The sequence below is a fragment of the Tamandua tetradactyla genome, chromosome 3 (genome assembly GCF_023851605.1).
Source record: "Tamandua tetradactyla isolate mTamTet1 chromosome 3, mTamTet1.pri, whole genome shotgun sequence".
Classification (NCBI taxonomy): domain Eukaryota; kingdom Metazoa; phylum Chordata; class Mammalia; order Pilosa; family Myrmecophagidae; genus Tamandua; species Tamandua tetradactyla.
Window position 1 is genome coordinate 92,177,888 of NC_135329.1, and position 25,684 is coordinate 92,203,571.

General features: G+C 49.4%; 1 protein-coding gene across 2 annotated transcripts in view; it reads left to right on the plus strand.

Moving 5' to 3' along the window:
- TFCP2L1 (transcription factor CP2 like 1) overlaps positions 1-21,466 on the plus strand; it is a 61,269-nt gene extending 39,803 nt beyond the window's left edge. For both annotated transcript variants that reach the window (XM_077153524.1, XM_077153525.1), the window contains 5 exons: positions 1,813-1,903; positions 2,956-3,059; positions 6,462-6,604; positions 14,668-14,719; positions 15,674-21,466. In XM_077153524.1, the coding sequence (XP_077009639.1) occupies positions 1,813-1,903; positions 2,956-3,059; positions 6,462-6,604; positions 14,668-14,719; positions 15,674-15,720 (437 nt within the window). In that variant the 3' untranslated portion in view covers positions 15,721-21,466. The remainder of the gene's footprint in view (positions 1-1,812; positions 1,904-2,955; positions 3,060-6,461; positions 6,605-14,667; positions 14,720-15,673) is intronic.
- Positions 21,467-25,684: the final 4,218 nt, after the last annotated feature.

Genomic DNA, 25,684 nt, shown 5'->3' on the forward strand with positions numbered 1-25,684 from the left:
CACCGGGTCAGCACAGAGGTGGGGGCTGGGCCATTCATTTCACCTGTGATGGGAGGAAGCCCAGAGGAGGGTCCTGACTGGGGGGGGGTCGGGGCTGGAGGGGGCAGGGGGAGGAGGACAGGTGCCCTCTGCAGAGAGGACTCCTGAGACGGTGTCACAGAGCAAGGCTGGAGCAGGGTGAGGGGCGTGCCAGGCGGGCATTTGGGGAAGAGCTGTCCAAGCAGAGGCTGCAAGGTGGGCACCCGTCTGGGGTGTCCTGGAGGAAAGCATCCCGTGTGGTTGGGGTGGCGTGAGGCCAGAGGTAGGGGTGACCGGGGGCCCTTGTAGAGCCTTGGAGAGTCTTTGACCTTCACCCCCAAGGAGAAGGAAGCCGTATGCATCCAGAATTGTGCCTAAAACTGTATCTTTCCTGGAATGTGAGAAAAAGGATGGAAAGCGTGGCTCCAGGCCACGTAGCCTTTGGCAGGTTTTAAGCAGAAGACCTATTTCATTCTTATGCCGTAGAGAGTCCATGTGGGCGGAATAATCTAGAGACCGAGCGAGAGACCGTGTACCTGCATAGCCTCATGGCTCTGGACAAGGACTGAGAAACCGCTCAGCTGTGCCTCTGTTCTCTTCTTCAGCCACAATTCTGGTCCCCTTGCTGCTGCCACCTTCCAGTCTTGCTTTGCGCTGGGCCCCGACCTCTGCTGCTGCTGGCGGGACTGTGCGTTGGTACGGTGTCTGCCGCAGCCCAGCTTGTGTACCTCACGAGTGCCGCTCACTCCCGGGTTTAGGGCCGCAGGCTTGCACACGTTTTTACTGCCCAGGGGTGTATATCAACTACGTGCTCAGGGCCTTTTTCATGATTGCCCCCTCCATGCCCATCAGCAGGGAAGGGATTCATACCCGCGGTATAGTCAACGAATGATATTAGATGACAAGAGTGTCCAGGTCAGAGATCAGTGATGGGGATTCTTTAATTGGAAGTGAACCACTGATAGGTGTTTATTCACTCGAGACCAGCATATATTGTTAGAAATCAGTGTTTAATTGCATATTGAGCTCCTTTTAGTAAAATCAACCATCGACACGCTGTTGGCTTATGTATGACCCCATATATTTAAATCATAAGACCTGTATTTGCTATCTTTTCCAAAGTAAAATTGTAATAAATGTGAAACATAAAAAAAATTGAAACAAAAAAATAAGAGTGAATGACTGTAACTGCGTATAATGCAAAGCTGGAAGGAGGCAGGTCAGCCACAGACACCTGCTTACTGTCCGCTTCCATCTGTGTTTCAAAAACAAAGCTGTGCTGGGCGGGCCACGGTGGCTCAGCAGGTAAGAATGCTTGCCTGCCAACCCCAAGGACCCGGGTTTGATTCCCAGTGCCTGCCCATGTAAAAAAAAAAAAACAAAGCTGTGCTGTAAGAAGGCAGGGTAATGGCAGCCCTTGGGGGTGGGGGGTGGGTGTGCAGGTGGCTGGATGAGGGCCCCTGGAATGCTGCCGTCATGTTCTGCCACGCAGTCTGTGTGCTGGTGTGCGGGCGACCTCAGACCATGCGTGTGCAGAGATGTGCATCTATGTTAGGTGTCAAGGAAAGTCCAGAGGAAGAGGTGACACAGGCTGTGTGCACCGATTGGTTTTTGTAAACCATCTGTGATCTTCTGACATCATTTATCTCTTCTGCCGTTTCTCTCTGTAGATGTCCGATGCCTGCTAAGGCTGAGGCTGGTCCTCATTTCTCTGTCTTCCCTTTAGCCCCAGCCCCGGTGCAGGGTCTCCTGGGACTTGGGTTTGGAACTGTTTGCCCCCATTCTCCTATCTAGGCGCCGACTTGCTGAAGATGTCCCGAGATGATCTGGTTCAGATCTGTGGACCCGCAGATGGGATCCGGCTCTTCAATGCCATCAAAGGCAGGTGGGTGTCAGTTTCCCAGGCAAGCCAGCTGGAGGCAGTTGCCTGGTCCCCAGAGACAGGAAACCCCAGTTCAGTCCCTTGCGCTGGAGATAGTCAGACATTCTTGGTGGGCTGGACTGGAGGGGCCAGGCTTCTCAGGCTGTGCTTCCTGCAGTGGGGGGCACCGGGAGCTCTGCTGAGTGGGGCCCAGGCAGAATCAGGGACGAAGAGGTGCCAAGGGAGAGTCAGCTGGTGGCAGCAGAGCCTGAGGCCTCTTCCCCCTTCTCCCTGTGGGAGCCTTGCCCTCTCAATCTCAGCCCCTCAGCCATTCTTTCACCCAGGTGCGCTCATGCTTCTTGGGGTCTTTGGCACTGAGCTTTCTCCTTCCTGGGGGGAGCTACAGGCTGATGTAGGCTACTCAGCATTGTGGAAGGCTTGTCCGTGTGGACGCTGCCCTGGGACGGTGGGAACCTTCTGTGTCCTTTCCACCCTGACTGCCACTGGGCACCCCTGCTGGGGAGCACTAGACCTGAGGCTAATGCAGCTAGCAAAGGAGCGTTGGATTTTGTGTGATTTTAATTAATTTAAATTTTTAAAAGTAGCCAAGTGTGGACAGCCAAGCCTTAGAGAAAGCCCGGCTTCGAATCCATGATCTGTCTTTTACTAGCTGTGCACCTGGGTAGCCCCACCATGACCCTCAGTTTCCCCATCTGTAAAGTGAGGGGGGCGGGCCTCTCTTCCTTGTGGGTTCTGTGCAGAAGGAAGGGGTGATGTATGCAGAATTCCGAGTCCAGGGTGCAGCACTGGGTAAACCTGAGTACGTGTACGCTCGTGAGGTCACCTGGGAATGTCACCTTGAGATCCCTGTTCGCAGGTGGCAGGAGCTGGGAGGGATCGTCTCGCCCATCCCCCTGCCTCCAGGCAAACCCACTAGGATGGGGCTCCGTGTGCGTCCCTCCTGCCCCCAAGAGACACCCTGAGGCTTACCCTCTTCCGTCTGAGTCTTTCCCACTGCCGTCTCCCGCAGAGGCTGGGCCCGTGTCCACCTGTGCATCTCTCTGTCCTCCTGGCAGGAACGTGAGGCCCAAGATGACCATCTACGTCTGCCAGGAGCTGGAGCAGAGCCGAGCGCCGCTGCAGCAGAAGCGGGACAGCGGCGGGGACAGCAGTCTGTGTGGTGGGTTGTTGGGGAGCCCCTCCCTGCAGGGCCGGTTAGGGGAGCAGCATGGAAACTGGGGAGTCACCGCAGCAGCTCAAGCCCCTTTGCTGGGAGTGTTTTCCCCAACTGGCCTCATCCAGTGTCATGCATGATGTACTTTTATTAAACCTCACCATTGAGTTGAAATATTTAAGGGGGAAGGCATCTCCTGGGATGTCTGGACCGGCTTCCTTACTTCACAGCGGGTGAGATGGAGACCCAGAGAGGGGACGTGTGCCCTCCGAGCCACCTGCCTGCTCAGGGTGGCACTGGGAGTGGGTCCATGTGGCCCCAGGGCTGCTTCTCCCTCGCTCAGCATACAGAAGGCTGGGGGCAAGTGATACTCTGGACCGGCCTGGATCTCACCTGGGCAGTCCCTCTGGTTTCCTTTGGCTGGACGAGCTTTCCCATTTGGTTTGGTGGCCAAGGAGCCCAGCTTGGGCTGGGTTTTGGAGCACTTCAGCTTTTGTCCGTTTCGAGGCAGTTTGGTGAGGGAAAGGGACAAAAGCATTTGGGGCTGGCCATCCCTGAATACAGGGCTGGCCTTGCCACTATTATCAAGGCGGGCAGGGGACCCGGGTCTCTGCTTCAGCTTCCATACTTGTAAAATAAAGATAAGCACACCTACCTCCTGGGGTCGTGAGGCTTCAGTGAGATGACGTGTATGCAGCTGGTTGCATCTGAGTGCCGTGAGTGCTGCGAGTCTGAGCTGCCCGTCTTAATGCCTGAGTCGCTGAGTGCGCTGCATATCACCTGCAGAGAGACAGACACAGACAGACAAGAGAGTAACTGGGAGTCCCAACAGATTCCTAAGAATGGCTGACACTTCTTGAGTACAAGTCCCTCCTCTAAGGGCTTGCCATGAATTCACCCACTTGCCTCCCATGGTCCCCCTCGGACCGTGTTGCTCCTTTTGCTTAACAGTGGGGGAAACTGAGGCACAGCTACGAATGGCAGAGCCAGGACCCAAACACTTGGACCTCAGCAGCTGGCTCTCGAGCCCCCAGCTGGCCCCCGTATGTTCCTCATGGATGTCCATGTCCCCACTTGTCCTTTACAGCCCGAGTCTCGTGGCTGTCCATGCATGTTTGAGCCCACTCCGTACACACAATGCATGCATTAACCCATGGCAGCCCTGCCCCTGGGGCTCTCCTCACAGGCAGGAGAGTCTTGCTTCCTAGAATTCAGACCCAGGCTTGTGCCTGCTGGGGCCTCTTGCTTTCCCAGATGGTCCTGTGAGCAGCACCTGGTGAGAAGTGACTGACTCTCTGCAAACTCCGAGCACTTCTGGGTTCATTCAAGTGCAAGAAGGGCCTGTGACAAAAGGTCCCACGCAGCCCAGCCAGAGCTCCTCCTCCTGATTCTTTTTGCTGGCCACCCAGTTTGTTTTGGGAGTAAAAATCAGAAAAAAAGTGGAACTGGCTCTGAAAAGTGGGAAACGAAAAAAAAAAGTGCAGTTAGAGTTCTGTTATAAAAAGGAATCTTTTTTTTAACATTCTTAAACATTATGCTTTATTCCGTGTTTTTTTTTGTTGTTGTTGTTGTTGTGTTATATCTTGCCACCACAAGAAAACATAACTAAAAAAAATTATTTTTTGCCGAACAATTTCATTTTACAATACCAATTTAGGTCACTTCTATAAAAAGGAATCTTAAGAGTTCTGGGACTCTTCCCTGGCAGTAGGACTGGAAGGAGCGTTAGGCTGAACATTCTCTGCACAGAAATCTAGCAGTGGGCCAGGGCGCTGGCAATCCTGGAGAACCCAGTCTGTTCCGTGCCTGGAATCTGGGACTTCTACCGCCCCCTCCTCCTCCTAAGAGAGCCTCTGTGTTTGTTTCTTTAGAATATTGGGCCTCTGATCAGATATTTTATTATTATTATTTTTAATGCTGTATGGTGGGGGGTCACATTTCATTCTTTTTCCATGTGATTATCCTGATATTGCAGCACCATTTGTTGAATATTTTGGGGGGGGGGGATGGGAGGAAGTGCATGGGCTGGGAATTGAGCCTGAGCCTCCCAAGGCAGGTGAGACTTCAAGAACTGAACTACTCTTGCACCCCCTGATCAGATACTTTTGAACCAAGGGTTCCTTAGTCGAGGAAATGTCTGGAAGCCTCTGTGTAATCTGGCTGTTGTGCTTTTGAGGACCTTGAAACCCCCTCAAAGTTGAGTCACCCACCCCTGGTCACCCGAGGAGTGGGCTCCTCCCTGCACCCTGGCTGGGACCTGGCTAAGGGGGCATTTCTAGCGACAGAGTTGCCAGTGTCTTTTCAACCTGTTGACAGCAGGACACGCTCCCAGCCTTGCCCTTCTCCCTTGGGGTTAAAGTTGTGGGAAGGGATGAGGAAGAGAGTTGCTGTGATCTTTAAATGACATGCTTTATTCTGTGGTTAGGGAACATGTATCTTTTGGGGTTACTCTTAGCTAACTGAAGCCATCTGTTGTCCCCTTATATGGTGGAAGTGTTCTGGGGGTGTGGCACTTCCTTCTCCCTCTGTGCCATGGTGGGTTGCAAGTCTGGCTGCACATCAGAGTCACCAGCAATGTGTTATAAAGAGAAATTTTTGCCAGCCGTTCTCACTCCAGCCTCCACCCCTAAGTGGGCGTCACTGGGCCTGGGTGGGTCCAGCAATCTCTACAATTTACCTAAGAGCCCTGTTTTATTTTCCTTTATCTGCTCCAGCAAATACCATGCAATGGGTTGCCATGGGTTGGCTTTAAACAATGGGAACTTATTATTAGCTCATGGTTTTGAGGCTAAAAGAAAGTCTAAATCAGGGCGTCATCAAGATGACACCTTGTTCCCGAGCGCGGGTGCTCAGGCTGGCTGCCGGCAGTCCTTGGCCCTGGGCTCCTCTGTCACATGGCAGGCAGGGCACACGGTGGCCTCTCCTGGCCTCTCCCTTCTCTTCCGGGTTCTGCTGACCTTCAGCTTCTCGCTTCCTGTGCCTTTCTCTCTCTTGGTCTGAATGAAGGACCCCAGTTAGAGGATTAAGACCCAGTTAAGGGGGGGCCACAACTTAACTGAAGTCACCACATCAAGGTCCTACTTACAATGGGTTCACACGCACGGGAATGGATTAAGTTTTAGAGCATGCTTTTCTGGGGTGCATACAGCGTCAACCTACCACAAGTCCCAAGAGGGGTGGTAACAGGAATAGGAGCCACCCTCCCCCCACCCTGCCGGCATCTTCTAGCTGTGTGGCTTCTAGACAGGCCCCCATCACAGCCGCGTTCCCTTGAACCCGTGAGTTATCCATTGGTGGGTGTGAGGAGAGAGGGGAGACAGGAGGAGAGGGGCTGCGGATGGAGGCGGGCTCCGTGGATTTAAAAACATGACGTTGTTCTTTAGCAAGGATTTTTCCTCCCTCCTTCAGTGTACCACGCCATCTTTCTGGAAGAGCTGACTGCCTTGGAGCTGATCGAGAAGATTGCCAATCTGTACAGCATCTCTCCCCAGCACATCCACCGTGTCTACCGGCAGGGGCCCACGGGCATCCACGTGGTGGTGAGCAACGAGGTGAGGGTGCTGCTGTGGGGCTGGGGGCTGCGGGGAGGGGACGACTGCCCCACACCCCCAGCAGAACATCAGCCTGTGGGGTTCACAGTCTACTCCAGCCCAAAGCCGGCAGATGAGTTTTGTCTGCACGCTCCCTGGTCCCTGGCTCCAAAAAGCAGTTGAGTTGAGCAGCTGTTCTACCCCACCCTGGCTGGGTACCGTGCAGGAGCCTGAGCTCCATCCCTGCCCCCAGGGAGCTCAGGGTGAGGGCTGCGGAAGCCAGGAGGAGGGTGCTCCCCCAGGGCAGGAGAGTGCCCAGATCAGTCTTCAGGGAGAGGCGGATGGATGGGGTGTTGGATGGTGAAGGAGGGCGTGGCTGGTGGCTGGTGGCAACGAGAGCAGAGGCTTCTCTGCTGAATGGTGACGCTACCTTGGCCTCCTGGGTCTGTCCCTCCTCACCCAGACCTGTGCAGGCACAGAGGTGCCCTGCTATGTTCAGATGCAGTGCGGGGTGAGCATTAGGTTTGCGGAAAGTTTTGACATTCCTCGCGTGCTGTCAAACCTCCTAATAATCACAGTAACAAGTGCCAGCATGTATTGAGTGCTTCCTGTGACAACCTCCTAACCCACGCCACAGATGGGAAACTGAGGCAGACGAGGCTGAGTGATTATCCCGGGTTGCACAGCTGGGAAGTGGTGGTGCTGTGGTGGGACCCCGGAAGTGTAGCTGCAGGGCCTCTGAGCCTCCAGAACAGCCAGCCTGCTGAAGTGAAGCCCCTCAAAGCAGAGCTGTGCTGATGGGAGCAGGGGGGACGGGCATCTGAGCCCCCAGCTTAGCCCCTCGCAGACACCGAGGAAGTCACCAGGGATTGCGAAAGCCTTCGTGAAGATGGAGGATTACAGAGAAAACTGGGTACAAGTATAGTGGCTAGGAGAAGGAGAGAAAAGTGTGGGCTTGGGAATTGGACTGGTGTCCCCACCCTTTACTGCCTTCTGGTAGCTGAGTGACCTTGAGCAAATTTACTTACCCTCTCTGAGCCTTAGTTTCCCTATTGGGAAATGGGGACAGTTATACCCCCAGGTAGAGATGTGGGTTGTAGATAAAACAAGAACGAGGAGTCAGGTCCCAGGAGACACTGGGTCACCGATGGCTTTGTAATTGGCAGTGCCCACACTAGGCACCTGTTATTCTGGGAGCATGTGGTAGGCAAATCTTCTCCAGCATTAATGTAGGGCTTGAGTGATGTAAGGCTATTTATTAAGGTCTGCTATTTATTATAGGGAATATAAAATATTCCCTAAATCTTCATCATTAGTAACTGCCTTCTTGCCACCTGCCATTACAATGTCACAGCCCGTTGATGTCCCTTGTTTCACAGGCATTTCATCTCTGTCTTGGACCTTGCCACAGTAGCTTTTTTCCCCTTTTATATTAAAAACTAATTCATAACTTGGTATAAAGCATCAAGCAATATAGAACAGCAGAAGGCAAATGTGGAGGCCCATCCTTTCACCACTCTCTTTCCCTAGCAGAGCTTGTGTTAGGTTTGGCATATATTTGTGTGTGTGTGTGTGCGTGTGTGTGTGTTTGCGCGTGCGTGGGTATGTGCAGGCCTGGGTTTTTAAAACAAACCCTGAAGTTCAGTCGGCAACTTGCTATTTTTGTTACCGAATAGGGAATTCTTTCCAGGCCATTGTGTTCAAATGGAATGTAGCTATTTCTTTTTTTGTTCCCATTTTACAGTCAGGAAAATGAAGCCCCAGATTCCTGCCCTGAGCTAATTTTAGAATATTCAGGAATATTCAGGACATATAAAACGTCCTGAGCTGCAGCTGTTGAAGTGGCATGGAAGGAAGGCTTGCCACTCGCTGCTTTGCTTCTTTTTATGAAGATAAAATCCTAGAATGTGGGGAGCCCCTGCAATTTCACGGTGTCTGAAGGAGACACTTCCCTGGCTTGTCCCATACCCTGAAGAGTAGGCAGTTAAGCAAGTGCAGCAGAGAACGGAGCTCAAATGCCACCTGGTCGTAAGCAGGTGCTTCTTATTTCCCAAAGTCTCCTTGCCTCTTAGCCCTGAATCAATTGGAAACCTTTGGTTCTTAATGGCCTGGAGGCAGGCTGGCCAGGCGCAGCACCGGCTCCGGGGGGTGCAAGGGCACTTCATTAAACAAGGGAGTTACTGATTAAGCCCGGCCCCAGTGGCTGGGCTCCAGCAGGCCAGCGGTACATAGTAAATGTACTTCACGCATCACTGGGTCCTGCAGGGAGGGCCGGGGACCAGCTGGGGTGGGGGAGGAGGTGGTGGCCGCGGTGTGGGGGTGTTTGTGAGATTTGAGGCAATACACCAGCGAGGCAATAAAATCGGGGTTGCATTTTTAAGTTTGGATAGCGGTTTTGTTGACATGTTGCATGCCTGTGTGTATATTTCTAATATCCTTATATTGTGAACTATAGCATGCATATGCAGAAGAGTATATAAAATTCAATTGTACATTTTGAAGAATTTTTAAATACCCATATACCCGCACTGAGGTTAAGGAATAGGATGTTATCTAGTCCTTTAGAAGTGTGTTTGTGCGCTAAATCATATGCTACCCAATCTGCCTCCAAGTAACCTGCTAGCCTGAACTTTTGTTCATCATTCCATGTTTGTTCTTTCATCTTAACTTGCATGCATATATGTATTTATACCCTTACACAATATGTTCTTTCTGTTTGCCTATCTTAAAACTTTATATAAATGGGATAATAGAATGCATTCTTCTGTGACTTTCTTTTACGTTATGCTTTTGAGATTCTTGCAGCTGGAGGTTATTGTCCCTGCTGAACAGCCTGGTGTGATTAGATCGCAATTTATCCCAGTTCTCTTCTGCTGCCGGCCACTGAGGTGGTTTCCAGCTCAGATGTTAGACTGTTGCATATGGTGCTTTCTTTGCATTCTGCAGCATGTTTTTGTGCGCGTACGTGCAGGAGTTTCTCTGGTCTGTGCCTCGTAGGAGGAATGTGTGTCCTATGCCTTATCATTAGATCACGGAAACAGTTCTCCAAGGTGGGTGAACAGATTCACACTGCCGCCAGTTGTGGATGCCAGCAGCCCTTGCTCTCTGTCCTCATCAGCTTTGGTATCGTCTGATTGAAAACTCTTGGCAGTTTTATTTTTGTAATAGAAACAGTCCCCTATTTTACAGATAGGGGCACGGAGACAGGAAGACACAAAGCTGATGTGTCCGGGATTGCTGCATTGCTAAACTGGGACTCCGGAGAGGTGGCTCAGGAGTAATTGTTAGGTATCTGCCACCTTTCTAGACCCAGGAAGAGGCACAGACTATTTATATTTTGTCTTCTTAGAATTTGATATGCAGATCCAACTAATTATCAAGGTGTTTTGTGGGTATCTTTTGTTTGTTTGTTTGTTTGTTTTTTGCATTTTAGTATTTTATCTGTTGCTGCAATACATGCCCATATTCCTGTAATGGGTCCATTGTATCCATTTGAGGATGCAGTAAAGAGGAAAAAGCAAAAATAAAAACAAACAACACCCCACCACCACCCATTGTCCATATTCAATATTAGCATCTTTTTTTTTAACTTTTTTTATTAATTAAAAAAATTAACAAACAAAACATTAAGAGATCATTCCATTCTACATATACAATCGGTAATTCTTAATATCATCACATAGTTGCATATTCATCATTTCTTAGAACATTTGCATCAATTTAGAAAAAGAAATAAAAAGACAACAGAAAAAGAAATAAAACGATAACAGAGAGAAACAAGATTATACATACCATACCCCTTACCCCTCGCTTTCATTTACCACTAGCATTTCAAACTAAATTTATTTTAACATTTGTTCCCCCTATTATTTATTTTTATTCCATATGTTCTACTCTTCTGCTGATATAGTAGCTAAAAGGAGCATCAGACTCAAGGTTTTCACATTCGCAGAGTCTCATTGTGAAAGCTATATCATTGTTCAATCATCATCAAGAAACATGGCTACTGGAACACAGCTCTACATTTTCAGGCAGTTCCCTCCAGCCTCTCCACTACATCTTGAACAACAAGGTGATATCTACTTAATGCATAAGAATAACCTCCAGGATAACCTCTCAACTCTGTTTGGAATCTCTCAGCCATTGACACTTGGTCTCATTTCACTCTTCCCCCTTTGGTCGAGAAGGTTCTCTCAATCCCCTGATGTTAATTCTCAGCTCATTCTGGGGTTTTTCTCAGTCCCTTGAAGCTGAGTCTCAGCTCATTCCAGGATCCCCGTCCCACGTTGCCAGGAAGGTCCACACCCCTGGGAGTCATGTCCCAAGCAGAGGGGGGAGGGTGGTGAGACTGCTCGTTGTGTTGGCTGGAGAGAGAGGCCACATCTGAGCAACAAAAGAGGCTCTCCTGGGGGTGACTCATAGCCCTAAATTTTAAGTAGACTTGACCTATCCTTTGTGGGGTTAAGTTTCATGTGAACAAACCCCAAGCCTGGGGGCTCAGCCTATAGCTTTGGTTGTCCACACTGCTTGTGAGAATATCAAGAATTCAACTTGGGGAAGTTGAATTTCTCCCCACTCTCACCATTCCCCGAAGGGGGCTTGCAAATACTTTTCCAGTCACTGATCAAATCACTCTGGGATTCATCGGGGCATCACTCTGGACAAACCAACAAAATCTCATGTGCTACCTGAGATTCCAAGTACTTATGACATTCAGTCAAACTATCTACATGAGTTATATTAGGAAATGCTCTAGTCAAAATCTAAATTTTGTAACAAATAAACATTTTTTGCTTTAGTCTCACACATAAGGTGACATTTTAAAGTATTAATTATCATCTATTTTCAACACCCTGCAATAATGACATTCCTTTGTTCTTCCTCAGGCAAAAACATTTCTTAAATTTGTACATTGTACATTTCACTATTATTATACACTCTAGGCATTCCTAGATTATACCATCTCGATCTTTACCATCTATCTTTCTTTCTGATTTCATTTATGTCCCCAGTCCTCCTCCCTCTATCATTCTCACATGCAGGTTCATTCAGTGTTTTAACATAATTACATTACTGTTAGGTAGTATTGTGCTGTCCATATCTGAGATTTTATATTCAGTCCTGTTGCACAATCTGTATTCCTTCAGCTCCAATCACCCAATATCTCACCCTATTTCTATCTCCTGATGGTCTCTGTTACCAAGGAAATATTCTAAGTTTATTCACTCATGTCAGTTCATGTCAGTGAGACCATACAGTATTTGTCCTTTTGTTTCTGGCTAATCACACTCAGCATAATGTCCTTAAGGTCCATTCATGTTGTTACATACTTCATAACTTTATTCTGTCTTACAGCTGCATAATATTCCATCTTATGTAAATGTCACGGTTTGTTTAGTCAACTATCTGTTGATGGACATTTTGGCTGTTTCCATCACTTGGTAATTGTTAATAATGCTGCTATAAACATGTAAATGTCCATTTGTGTCCTTGGCCTCGCGACCTTTGAGTAGAGACAGCATATACATGGGTCCTGTTTTTTAAACCATTCTGCCAGACTATGTCTTTTGATTGGAGAGTTTAATCCATTAACATTCAGTGTTATTACTGTATGGGTAGTACTTTCTTCTACTATTTTGCCTTCTGGATTTTATATGTCATATCTAATTTTCCTTCCTTTTACCTTTGCTCATAGTCTTCCTTTCTATACTCTTCTCCACATCTCTCTCTTCTGTCTTCGTATCTGTCTCTAGTGTTCCCTTTAGTATTTCTTGCAGAGCTGGTCTCTTGGTCACAAATTCTCTCAGTGATTTTTTGTCTGAAAATGTTTTAATTTCTCCCTCATTTTTGAGGGACAATTTTGCTGGATATAGAATTCTTGGTTGGCAGTTTTTCTCTTTTAATAATTGAAATATATTATCCCACTGTCTTCTCGCCTCCATGGTTTCTGCTGAGAGATCTGCGCATAGTCTTATTGGATTTCCCTTGTATGTGATGGATTGCTTTTCTCTTGCTGCTTTCAAGATCCTCTCTTTCTCTTTGACCTTGGACATTCTGATTATTAAATGTCTTGGAGTATGTCTATTTGGATCTGTTCTCTTTGGGGTACGCTGCACTTCTTGGATCTGTAATTTTAAGTCTTTCATAAGAGTTGGGAAATTTTCAGTGATGATTTCCTCCATTAGTTTTTCTCCTCCTTTTCCCTTCTCTTCTCCTTCTGGGACACCCACAACACGTATATTCATGTGCTTCATATTGTCTTTCAATTCCCTGAGTCCCTGCTCATATTTTTCCATTTTTTTTCCTATAGTTTCTGTTTCTTGTTGGATTTCAGATGTTCTGTCCTCCGGTTCATTAATCCTATGTTCTGCCTCTCGAAATCTACCATTGTAGGTTTCCATTGTTTTTTTCATCTCTTCTACTGTGTCTTTCATTCCCAGAAGTTCTGTGATTTGTTTTTTCAGACTTTCAGTTTCTTCTTTTTGTTCCTTCCTTGCCTTTTTTATATCCTCCCTCAATTCATTGATTTGGTTTTTGATGAGGTTTTCCATGTCTGTTCATATATTCTGAATTAGTTGTTTCAGCTCCTGTATGTCATTCGAATTGTTGGTTTGTTCCTTTGACTGGGCCATATCTTCAATTTCCTTAGTGTGATTTGTTATTTTTTGCTGGTGTCTAGGCATTTAATTACCTTAATTAGTTTATTCTGGAGATTGCTTTCACTTCTTTTATCTAGGGTTTTCTTGCTGGATGAATTTGTTGTCTATCTGTTATCTGTTCTTTGACATTCTGTTCAGCTTTATCTGAACCTTTAGCTTAAGTTTTGTTTAACAGGGGAGAATTTTTCAGTTCTTGTTTTCTTGTTTCTTGCCCTGCTTGTGTGGTACCTTTCCCCCACACTCACTTAGGAGGGTCTGCTTAGATATTATATACCCCAGCCAGATTTTCCCAGACCAAACTGGCCTCCTATCAGGAGGAAAGAGTCACCTGCATCGGTTTTCCCTGAGCATGAGACCCAGCAGGCTGAAAGACTTTTCTGTGAAGTCTCTGGACTCTGTTTTTCTTATTCTGCCCAGTATGTGGTGCTTGTCTGACTGCAGGTCCCACCAGGATTAAGATGATGCAGTACCTTTAACTTTGGCAGACTCTCCCTGCTGGGGGCGTGGTGGAGACAGAGGGTTGTAGGCTGGTTTTAATGGCTTCAAATTCCCAAGCCCTGGTGTCTGAATTCCTTGAGGGAGGGATTCCACCTGGGTGGGCCTTCACCCCTCCCCTGAGGAAGGCACAGGCTCCAGATAAGCCCCCAAAAGAGCTCACTTCTGCCTATGCCTGGGGCAGTTGCAGCCTGAAAAGTCCTGCCGCTGTATCCAGAGGCAGTCAAGCCTTTGTAGATACACAGCCGCAAAAACCTCTGTTTCCTTCTCTTTTTTTCCCCCCTTTTCTGTCAGTCCTGCCCCCTTGGCCCCGGGGGAAAAAATGAGCAACCTCTGCTTTGATCAGGTTCACCTAAGCTGGGGGCCTATTTTTAGTAGTCAGAATTTGTTAATTAGTTCCACAATTGGCGTTTGATTGTGCCCAGTCCCTGCTGCTGGTAAAGTCCTTTCCTTTCCCCTCTGGGAGGTGGCCTGTTGGGGAGGAGCGCTGGCCGCCGCAGCTTTGGGAACTCACGGTTTTGGGGGGTGCTCGCAGCCGGTCCGGCTGGTCCAGACTGGGGTATGCTGTGTGTCTGGTCACTGACGTGGCCCCAGGAGCTGTTCTGTACTGTTTCTGGTTATTTAGCAGTTGTTCTGGAGGATGAACTAAAACGCACATGTTGTTAAGCCACCATCTTGACCCGGAACCCTCAATATTAGCATCTTGATTCCCTTCCAGGCTTCTTTCATTCTCTGCTTGGTTTTTTGTTACGCAGACTCACCGTGGTATTGTACATTTACGTACATGCCTTTTTCAGTGACTCTTTAGGTGAGAGCACGTTCCTGCATCTTACAAAAGCTTGGAAAGGCCATGCGCTCCATGTTTCACAGTACAACTTCATTGCTCGGGGAATGTGAGATAATCTGACAATTACTCTCTTCACCTTTCAGATGGTGCAGAATTTCCAAGATGAATCTTGTTTTATCCTCAGCACATTAAAAGGTAAAGTCTTGCCTCCTCTCTTTTTTTTTTTTTTTTCTTTTCTTTTCATTTTCGTTTCATTGGACCTGGCTGTGTCCCTCAGGGTAAAGGAATGAGGGAAGACCCCAGTGGGTGATGGGGGCCTGCCTACATGGTGGGGCCCCTGGAGAGGAATGTGTTCTGAGGAAAAAGAAAATTCAGCTTCCTGGGAAACCCAGCCCTAAAAGTGGTAGAACTTAGTGAAATTGGCCCCTAAGTCACACCCAAAAACGAAATCCTGAGCGAGACAGTGTGTTCTCCAGTGGACTCACATCCTGCCAGGTTTGAGTTTTTCTAAAATGGGGATCTCCAAGATCCAAGCAGCTGAGCCTGGGGTCAGAAGATTGGGAACTGCAGGGCAGGGTGCAGGGACGCCTAATGTCTGTCTCCGAGAGGGACGACAGCATGCTTGTGCTCTCTGAAAGGAAGCTTAGGTGCCAGGAGCATGTTTACTCATAGAAGGCGGAGAAAGGAAAGACCAGCTGTGACCTTCCTCTAGGTGGGGTGTAGGGGTACCTCAGAATCAAAGCCCCTGACTGGGTCATAGACTCTGAACCAGAACATCTGGCTTCTCGTTTTGTGGATCCAGCCAACAAGTGCCTGCAGAGGCCATTACATCCCTGAGAACCAATTTGTCCAAAGTCTCTATACTATGACACAGGTCCTTTTAGCTCTTGGGCTGGGGCTATGCTGGAAAGGTCCATTGTGGAACAAAAAAAAACAAAAAAAAACAAAAAGACTAAATAGGGCAGATGCTAAAGTGTGGGTGGAAGTCTCTGCTTTTGTCAGTATGCTTTGTCCCTTGCAGCCTTGTTTACCTGCCAGTATTTGCAGCAGGATTTCTACTGGTGCTCTAATATCATACCATCTGTGCTCCCTCCTGCCGCAGCAGCCATGCTCCTTTCTATAAAATGCCCCACGTTTTCTCTCTTGCAGCCGAGAGCAATGACGGCTACCACGTCATCCTGAAATGTGGACTCTGAGCAGAAGTAGGCAGCTGCCTCCAACTCCCAGCCCTCAGGACCCCCTGGATGTAGAAGTTGCACCCTTTTCACGCATGACCTTGCCTGGCCAGCTGAAGCTAGGAGGGACCTTGCTGTGTCCCTGACAGACACAAACCATACCCAGCTGCACCCCGTGGACACACAGCAACACAGCACAGCCTCTGGTGTGCAGAAAGTCAGTGGCTCCTCTCTCCCTCCCGGCACAGCTTTTGAACAGTTCCTTCTTCTGTTTCCCAATCCTGATGTCCTAAAGAGGCAAATCGGAGACTGCCTTTTCTGGAACCTCTTGTCCCCTTCATTGGGGTGGCTAGTTCACTGGGTATCTTGGTGCCACTTGTATAGGTTCTTTCCGACCGCTCTTTCTTCTCACCCCAAACCTTCACCTTCTCTCTGATAATTGGCCTCATTGGCCAGGTGCAAAATGGTCAGTGGCGATTTTCACCAAGCTCCTGTCTTCATATGTTCCCCTTCTCAGGGACCCCAGTGAGTATCGTGTCTTCCCTCTTCTTCAGTGGATTGATGGGAGTGGGAATTATTTCTGTGCCTCTGCCTCTTTCTTCTTTACCTCATTTCTAAGGACCTGCTCCTGCAAAGACCAGATGTGGGCTTATATTTTTGCATTGATATGGTGCATCATGCAATGTCCATGTATGACCTGCCACACAGATGCTAGTTCTCCAGGCAGAGAACGATCATTTTCGGGCACGTTCTCATGAGCAGAAGGAGGATGAGAATGAAATGCTTCCTCTTGAGCTACTCTGGTGTAATGATACTTTCTAAACAGTTGTGGATAAGGAAGAATCAGAAAGGAGCCTTCCATTGCCTCATCAGATGACCTTGACCTTCTTTACATAAGCTTCTCTTGCAGTGGACTCATAAACCCCCATTTAGGGAAGACCTTGGTCCTACTACTGCTAAATCTACCAAGTTCCCTGGAGACATTGTGTTTTCTGCAGGTGCCTTCACTGAAACATTTATTCGTTTTTATTTGGAGGAAGTGCATTTAGGGTATTTTTGCCTGCCTTGGGGTGCTTGGATAACCTTTGCCATGGCCCAGCTATAGGGCAATTTGACTCCCAGTAAGCATGTCAATTGCAGGAGTTAGTCTTAGTCTTGTCCCTGGTCCCAGGATCCAAAGATCTGTACTGGCGCAGGGCTTCAGCTCTGCAAATTTAGGGTCATCTTCCAATGCATGGTGACCCAGGGGTCACTGAGCAGTTTTTTACAGCGTTTCTAAAGTAGAGCTGTGGAGAAATAGAATGCTTGCCTCAAAGATGGTCAGAACTGGGTAATCCTTGTTTTACAGATGGGGAAACTGAGACCCAGATCGGCAAAGCCACCTGAATGACATCATACTGTGGTAGGATAATCACAGAAATGGATCATACCAGCCAGGATGCTTCTCAGAGTGAAAGGGGACTTAGTTGAAAATTATATTGAGTCAACAGGTGTGGGGTTACTACAGAATAGGGAGAGGCTCCTGCATCTTATTCTTGTGTGGGGGGTAGGAAGGTGGCAACTTTATTGAGATAAAATCACTTATTATGCAATTCACCCATGTACAGTGTACAGTTCTGTGGTTTTTAGTATAGTCACAGAAATTGTGCAATCAGCATCACTGTCGAATTTAGAACATTTTTACCACCCCCAAAAGAAACCCTGTAGCCTTTAGCAATCAACTACCTTCCCAATCCCACCCCATCCCAATCACCGTGATCCTAGACAACCATGAATATACTTTCTGTCTACAGATTTGCTTGTTCTATTTCATATAAACAGACATATGATATGTGTGTTTATACATGGTATACATGGTAATTGGTACTTTTGTGGTTGGCTTCTTTCACTTAGCATAATGTTTTTAAGGCTCATCCATGCTGTCATATGCATCAATTCTTCATTTGTTTTTATTTCTGAATAATAAGCCATTGTATAGAGAAACCACATTTTGTTTAACCGTTCATTAGTTGGTGGGTACTTGGGTTTTTTCCCCACCTTTGGCTATCATGAACTATGCTGCAGTGAACAACTGGAACAAGTTTCTGCGTGTATTTATGTTTTCGTTTCTCTTGGGAATGGCCCTAGGAGTAGAGTTGCTGGGTCATATGATAACTCTGTTTCATTTTTTCCCCAAGTGGCTGCACCATCTTACATTCCCATCAGCAGTGTATGAGGATTCCAATATCTCCACATCCTCAACACTTACTGTCTTTTTGGTCCTAGCCATCTTAGTGCGTATCAAGTGGTAGCTCATCCTGGTTTTGATTTGCATTCCCTAAGGACATTGAGCATCTTTTCTCATGCTCATCAGCCAGTTGTGTATCTTTGGAGAGAAGTCTATTTACATCCTTTGTACCTTTTTTATTAGGTTATTTGTCTTTTTATTATTGAGTTGTAAGCATTCCTATATATTTTAGATACAAGACACTCATCAGATATATGACTTGCAAATATATTTTCCAATTCTGTGGGTTGTCTTCACTTTCTTGGTAGTGTCCTTTTGAGCACAATTAAAAAAAAATTTTGGTGAAGTCCATTTTTATTTTGGTGGCTTATGCTTTTGATGTCATTTTAAGGCACTGTTCCCTAATCCGAAGTCAAGGAGATTTGCTCCTGTGTTTTCCTCTCAGAGTTTTAGCTCCTCCATTTAGGTCTTTGATCTGCTTAACTTTTGTATCTGTAAGAACTAGGTTCCTTCATCACTCTTATGCGTGCGGATATTCAGATGTCCCCGCACTATTTGTTGAGAAGGCCATGCTTTCCCCATGGAATTGTCTTGGCACCTTATTTAAAGGCTCCTTATTTTTACCGAGCCTGAAACATGGTGCTGTCACTGGGAAACTCGCTTTTTCTTACTCAGTCCTGTTGGGCTCCACCATCCTTAAAGCTGGCTCCCCCGTCACCCATCTGACTGGTCCTGGGCCAGCTCCCCCTCCCACCGGCTTTCTCAGTACATGTCCCAGCCCCACGTTCTTGTCCTCGGGGAGGGCAGGACCAGTGCTCTCCTTTATTGAATAATGAGGAAACTCACCCCAGAGAAGAGGAATAACTTGCCCAGGATCCTACAGCCTATTAGTGGCTGAAACAGGACTAGGAACTTGACTCGTCTGATTTCCCACCTTTCGAGATGGAATCTGTATTTGCCACACCTGAGGGATGCCACACCCCAGGCCAACTTCCTAATTCTAAACAATGTAGTGATCTAGCACGATCACTTCTCAGTCCTGAAGAGGATTCTAATAAAGGTCCGGCACCATTGCTGCTGTTGGTCCATCTCTGACACTGCCCACTGCAGTCTGCTCTCCTTACCTTCTCCTGATGGCTGTGGTTGAATCTTGCAGGATGAACTCTCCCATTTACATTTGCTTCCCGGTGCAGTTACAAAGAAGCAGCAAATGACGAATGCCCCAAAATAGTCTGCTTGTTAATTTGGCACCAAAATTGTTTCACACATGCCCCCTCCCTTGCCCAAATCACAGCTTGCCCTCTCCATAGGAGTCACAAAAGTCCCAACTGCAGGTTTTATTTTTCATTTTATTAAAGTGCTGAAAACCTGTATCTCTTCCCACGCCTGCCCAGTGTCTTAACTGTGAGCTCTGAGTTCGAGAGCCTGGACCTGCCAAGGTCAGTCCCGCCCTGAGCCGTTTCCCCACTGTACATATTCTAGACTGTGGCTTCTTGGTGGCAACAGCTTTCCAAAGCGAGGCCCAGAGGGACGGGAGGGGTGCACATGTGCTTAGGCTGCTGTCTTGAGCCACGCCGGCAACCTTTACTCTTAGACATTCCTATTTCTTTGCTGGGCATTATCTGTCTGCAAGGCTGTGACAGACCTTTGCCTGCTGTCCACGTTGCACCTGTATAATAAAAAGACCAAGGTTTTTGAGTGGTGGAATGAGGAGATTTTCTGGGGGGACAGGCAGGGAGTTTGAAGTTTTAGTTTGGGGTCTTAAGCAAAGATCACTGGCGCCTTAGTGACGCCTGGCCTGGTGGCCTTCGGTCCTGAGGAAGCTCTGTTAGCTAGAGAGGGCGGTGCATGGCACAGGGGCGGCTGGTGTCACAAGTTTCTAAGTCCAGCCTGCCTTCTGAGGGTGGCCTGAGGCACTTAAGCTCTGAAAGTCATTAACAAGTTGATTCACCCCAAATAGAAGTTGAGGGGAAAATGGAAAAGCCTCTTCTGTTGTTGTCAGTGGAGCAGAGGGAGAAACCCCCAGGCTTGCACAGGAAGTGGGGGCTGGGACAAATGCGGGCCCTGGCCGAGGTGCCGGATGAGGTGGAAAGGACAGGGGGGTCGAGAACCAGGATCCCAAGCTCCCAAACCTGTCCCTCTCCTGGTCTCGTGCTCCCTATAGAAAGTGGGCTGGGTGGCCGCTGGAGTCCTTGAATCCAATGGGCGGTGGGATGTTCTCATTTCCACCCACGGACACGGTCTGGTGGAAAGGTTGTGGGCTCGCATTCTTTTTGCTGTATGTCATGCCGCCTCCTTTCCTCCTCGGCTACTGCGTTCGCGTCAGGTGGCCCAGAGTGAGTCATAGGGTCCTGACTTGGAGAACCACCGCCCAGAGCTGAGCGGACTCCATGAGCACCTTCCAGGGCAGCCCCCGGGCATTTGCTCCGTGCACACATCCCTGTATGTGTGAGCACATGCATGTGTGCATACAGATCCTGGTTCCTAGCTCTGGGATTTGGCCTGAGCACGTCCCAAGGAGCCCTTAGGCAGGTGCTGTCACCTGAGCCCAGACCAGCTGCTGCCTTTGGTGAAGCCACTGCCTCAGGAGATGGACCCTCCCACCGTTTTTTTTTTTTTCTTTTCATTTTTATTATAGTAACATGCAACATGCAATTTCCCATTTTAACCACTTTCAAGTGTACAGTCCAGTGGTATGAATTACTGTCATGACGCTGTGCTCTCATCACCATCATCCAAACTTCATCACCCCAAACAGAAGCTCTGCTCTCTGCAAGCATTAGAGGTCCCTTCTGACCGGGTGCCTGACCTGGAGGGGAGGAGGTTGCAGTGAAGCCTTGGGTGGGGTCTGTAGGCAGGTGGGCTGCTGGGCAGGCCGGTGTGGGCTTCTTTCCCGGGAACCACCAAGGGTGGGGATGTGGGGAACCCCCCTCCAGGCAAAGCAGAGGCTCCCCCTGGGTGCCCAAAGGCCAGGGTTTAACCTCCTTTTCTCCTCTGATGGGTAAGAGCTAACCTTTTGGCAATGGGGTCAGGCTGGACCTGCCTTCTGGTTGGGCCCTCTAGAGGAGACCACCCCAAGAAACAGCTCTGCTTTGGGAGGAGGGCAGGGAGGGGTGCCTGGTCTCTTCTGTCCCCCTCCAAGGAGGCGGAGTGACCCCTGGGGTGAGCTGCATGATGCCAGCTGGGGAGAGGGGAGCCTTTTGTTGTGGCAAGTTTTCAAACCTTCACAAAGAAAACATCATAACCTCGCGTTCCCGTCACCCAGCTTCCACAATTAGTGACTTATACCTTCTCTCATGGGGTGGGGGTGGGGGGTTGGCAAACTGGCCAGCGGGCTGCATCCAGCTCACTACTGTTTTTACAATGGCTTTGATGATAGGGAACGAATCTTTGAGCTCAATTAAGTGAAATGTTCTGTATCCTCCTGAAAAAAAAAAAAGTTCCATTCTTCTCCTTAGTAGACCTGTATTATAAGAAATTGTAGTCAATTGTTATATATTTAATTTCATCAATAAAAATGTGCACATTTGTTTTCTCTCATACCTGCCTAATTGCGTTTTGTCCCTTGGTCTTCTGAGCCCAGAAAAGGTTTGCCCACCACTGACCTAGACTCCATCCCCTGTTGGATTATTTTAAAGAATGCTCCAGGCAATAAGAACTTTTTTAAATAATAGAAAAAGTGTTTTTGTTTTGAACTCTGAAGTAGGCGAAGTGTTCATAAGAGCGGTCTTTGAATTTCCTGTCTTGTCTCTCACTTCCTGTGGGGCTGTGAGTTGCCTTGAAAAGTTCTGGGGTGCCAGCTTGCTTTTTCAGAAGGGGGCTGCTAACAGTCCTTTGCTTCTCCCTTCCCCTGTTCCTGGGGACCTGGTGGGCCTTGGGCCTTAGTTCCTTGGGCCAGCTCCCCAGGAGTGGATGTGGGGACAGGGTTTGTACTGGGGTTCACAGAGCCCCCCCCCCCCTTTCTCCCTGCTGCAGGCACTGGCTTTCTGACTTAGGTCCCTAGAGCATTCCTGCCCCAGGAAGGGTGCTGCCTGCCCTTGCTTCTTTAAGGGCGGTGGGGTTCTTGACCTCCCCAGGGCCCCACAAATCCTTCCCACTGCTTTGCTCTTCCAGGGGAGTCAACCAGGCCCTCCTACAAGGAGAGGGTGGAGCGCTTGGGAGAGCCCCTGTGCTGGCCTTGCACAGAGCCAATCTCTCATGCTTGCAGCATTTCCAGCTGGACAACCCCCCTCCCTGTGGTTTGGCCAGCCTCTGGGCTCCTTTTCTCTTCCCTCCACGTGCAGACTGCTGGACACTGCTGTCCAACCTGCACCGAGGATAACTGATGGAAATCGTGGCAGGTGCCCTGACCTCGCCTGGGTGTCCATCTGGGCACCAAGAGCTTGTTCATGGCCCAAGCCGTCCCAGGGAGGAAAGCAGGACTGAGAAATTAATCCCAGCGGTTTGAGCATCCCGGAGCTCAGTGCTGGAGCCCACAGACAGGCCGCACTCTCTCATCCCAGATGTGTGGTGACCACCCCACTGCCCTTGCTGTCATCCTGGGAGACCTCCTGGCCAGGCTCCGGCACCCTGCGGAGGGGGCAGCTTTGATGGGCTTTGCTGTTTAAGACAGAAAAGAAGAGGATTGCTCTGTGTGCTCTCCTCCCCTTGCCTGGTAATGTGGATTTAAAGTGGTGGCCTTCCTGTAATGTAACCGCCCCACCCTTCCTTGGACTGGGTGGTGGGAGCCTCTGTCTCAGTGGTATGGCCTCAGGCCAGTGTGGGGGTGACGAAGGTCGTGGGGAAGGGGGGCCTAGACCGGTGCTGTCACCCTGCCTTGTTTTTGTACCTAAAATAAAGCTTATTTGGCGCTTGTTACTTAACTGCTGTGCAGAGAGAAATCTGTATCTGGGAGCTTGGGATGGAGTGCAAATAAAACTCATTCGTAAGAAGCCTCCGAGTCCAAGCTTGGGCCTCTGAAGCCCCACAAGCGGGTGGGCCAGCAATGGCCGGTGGTGGCTGTGGGGTCCCTTCCAGGGGCTCAGGGCCCCCTCCAATCAGCCACTGGCCTTCCTGAGCGCTTGCACTCTCCCTCTCCCACTCACCCCTGCTTCTGCTCAGAAACCATTTTATCCCGTCTTACCCTTTCCGAACTCGTCTGCCCCCAGCCTCCAGTTCCAAGCACATTGGTCTGCCCGCTATGCCCAGAGCTGCAGGTCCCCTGATCTCTGCACACTGTACACCCCTGTCCCCACTCTCTCAGATTCGTTTCTCACGGTATTTCCAAGCCCATTCATGTGGATAGAGTGCTCCCCTCTCCCCTCAACTGTGAGGAGGAGCCTGGGTTTTTCTGGGAGAGAAGCAGAGGGTGTGGGCCTGGACACAGGCCTGAGTGACTGGGGCTAGAATCCTAAATTCCTCTGATTTTGAGCAAGCTGGGAGACCTCCCTGACCCTCAGTGCTCTCCTCTGTAAGGGAGGAATACCACCTGCCATGCAAGGTTGGGAGGATGAGATGAGAGCATGCGCTGAGGCTGTGAGCACAGGCTGGGCACAGAAAGAGGTGCCTGCTGACATGTGGGCCTCTGGGATGGGGACAGCTTGGTGCCCTCCAGGACCCAAGGAATGGCTGATCATAGCCAGACGAGAGTGACAAGACCAACGGGAGGCCAGAGTAGGTGTGATCAGGAAAGCCAACATAGGGAGGCTCCAAATTTTTTTTACTATGAGCCTTGGTTACAAAGAACAAAGATTTTTCATTATTACTCAGTGCACACCCATAGATGTTCAGGAGTCTTGTGAAACTATACTGCACTCTGAGATTTGCTATTTTGTTTATTTATTTTTACATGGGCAGGCACCGGGAATCGAACCCGGGTCTCTGGCATGGCAGGCGAGAACTCTGCCTGCTGAGACACCATGGCCCACTCTTATTTTCTTCTTTAGAGTTGCTGGTCCCTAGCAGCCAAGGTGGCTTTGTGTGCCCCCTCCCACCCCATGTCGTTGGCTGAGCCCTGGGAACAGCTGGAGCTGAGAAGGGATATGATGGAATGGGATCAAAAGCTCAGGGAAAGTCTCAGTTCCCTAGAGGGACAGGGCGGGGGAAACTTTCCCTTTTCCTTCTGGCTTGGCTGTTGGCCACCCACCTACCTGCCTGCGGGGCCCCTGCCCCATGGAGGACCCAGACACAAACAGGTGGAGGAAGGAGCTGTGCTCATACCTCCCTGGGCAGGCCACCCTGCACCTTTGGGGACTGCTCCCTCAGCCCATCACGTTGGGAGCCTGACGATTTCAGGAGAAATTTAATAAGAATATGGGTCAGAAGCCCCAGGAGGGCTTGTCCAACAAGTAGCTGCCCCAGCCCCACCCACCCCAAGTTTCTGACTCAGCAAGTCTCAGCCGGGGCCTGCGAATTTGTATTTCTACAAGGACCTCTGGTGGGTAACGGTGCAAATTCTGGAGCAAAACTGCTTGGGCCCAAGTTCTGCTTCCTGCTCTGTGACCTTCAGCAAGGTTAATTAAACTCTTCTGGGCTTTGTTTTCCTCATTCATAAAATAGGAGTAACAAGCATGCCTGCCTCATTGGATGACTATACGGGTTCAATGAAGTTAATTTATTTAAAGCATCTGGACCAGCCCTGGCACAGGGCAAGCCAGAGAGTAAGAGGCTTTTGGCCATGATTTGCAGGTCCAGGGTTGGAGGCAGGCCCTGGGTAGTGGCAAGTTTTGTAGCCCCTGCTGAGAACCACGCCTGACAGCAGGTTCTCAGATGAAAGCGTTCGTCAGGATCAGTGCATCAAAATCACCCAGAGAACTTTTAGGACGGGGTCTTGTGTCCCCCTCCCTTAGAGCCTCTGATTCAATGGGTGGGGGTGGGGGCCTGAGAATTTGTTTTCCTAACAATTTTCCAGGGAGGCCGCTGCCCCTGGGCCACCCCCCCACCCCACCCCGAGAACCCCTGACCTGGAAGAATACTGCCTTCCCTCTTGAAGCACTGAAGAGAGGAAACGAGCCACCCAAGATGCAGACCCAGGCATGTGCCTGGTGGGTGGGGTGGGGTGGAGGAGGGGTTGCCGGGTGGTAGGGTCAGCTGAGGAGTGGGAGGACCAGAGAAAGTCACCAGCTCCCAGCCCTTCCTCTGCAGGGTGTGATCTGGGGAGGTCTGGCCCACGGGCTCCAGATTCCACTGTGAGTGTGTCATGAATATGACTCACGAGGACCAAACCCCCACGAGCCTGAGGAAATCAGTTGAGGGCCAGGCCTATAGGAGGGAGGAAATCCTCCTGTAAGGCTTATGGCAGGTGGGGTGAGGGTCACTGCAGCCTGGGGGACACTAAAAGATGCGAAGCAGAGTGCCCAGAGGAGCAGTGGTGTCAGGGCCAGTTCTGGCTAGGCTGCCACCTGGAGTGGAACTGGCTTTCTCTGCTTTCTTCCCAGGCCTGTGTACACCTTCCAAACCCCCAGCTCCCTACCATCCCCACCCAAACACCCATCCTTCTGTCCTCTGCCCTTGTCTGTTCTGTCACTGGGAAGGGCAGGTGCTGGGACTCAGGCACCTAGGGCTGTGCTTGGAGAGGGTCCCTCTGGCCTTCCAGGTTGAGCCAGCTCTCCAGGGGAAAAGTCAGAACTAGATGCCACCCCCCCCAGCCCAAGACCCCCATGACCATCCCTTGCAGGGAAGGCTTGTACCCCCCTCGGTTGCTCCCAGCCCTCCCACAGCCCATAGCTTCACCCCAGGAAGAGGGCCTGGTGGCTGGGAGGCTTCCAGAGCTTAGCTGTG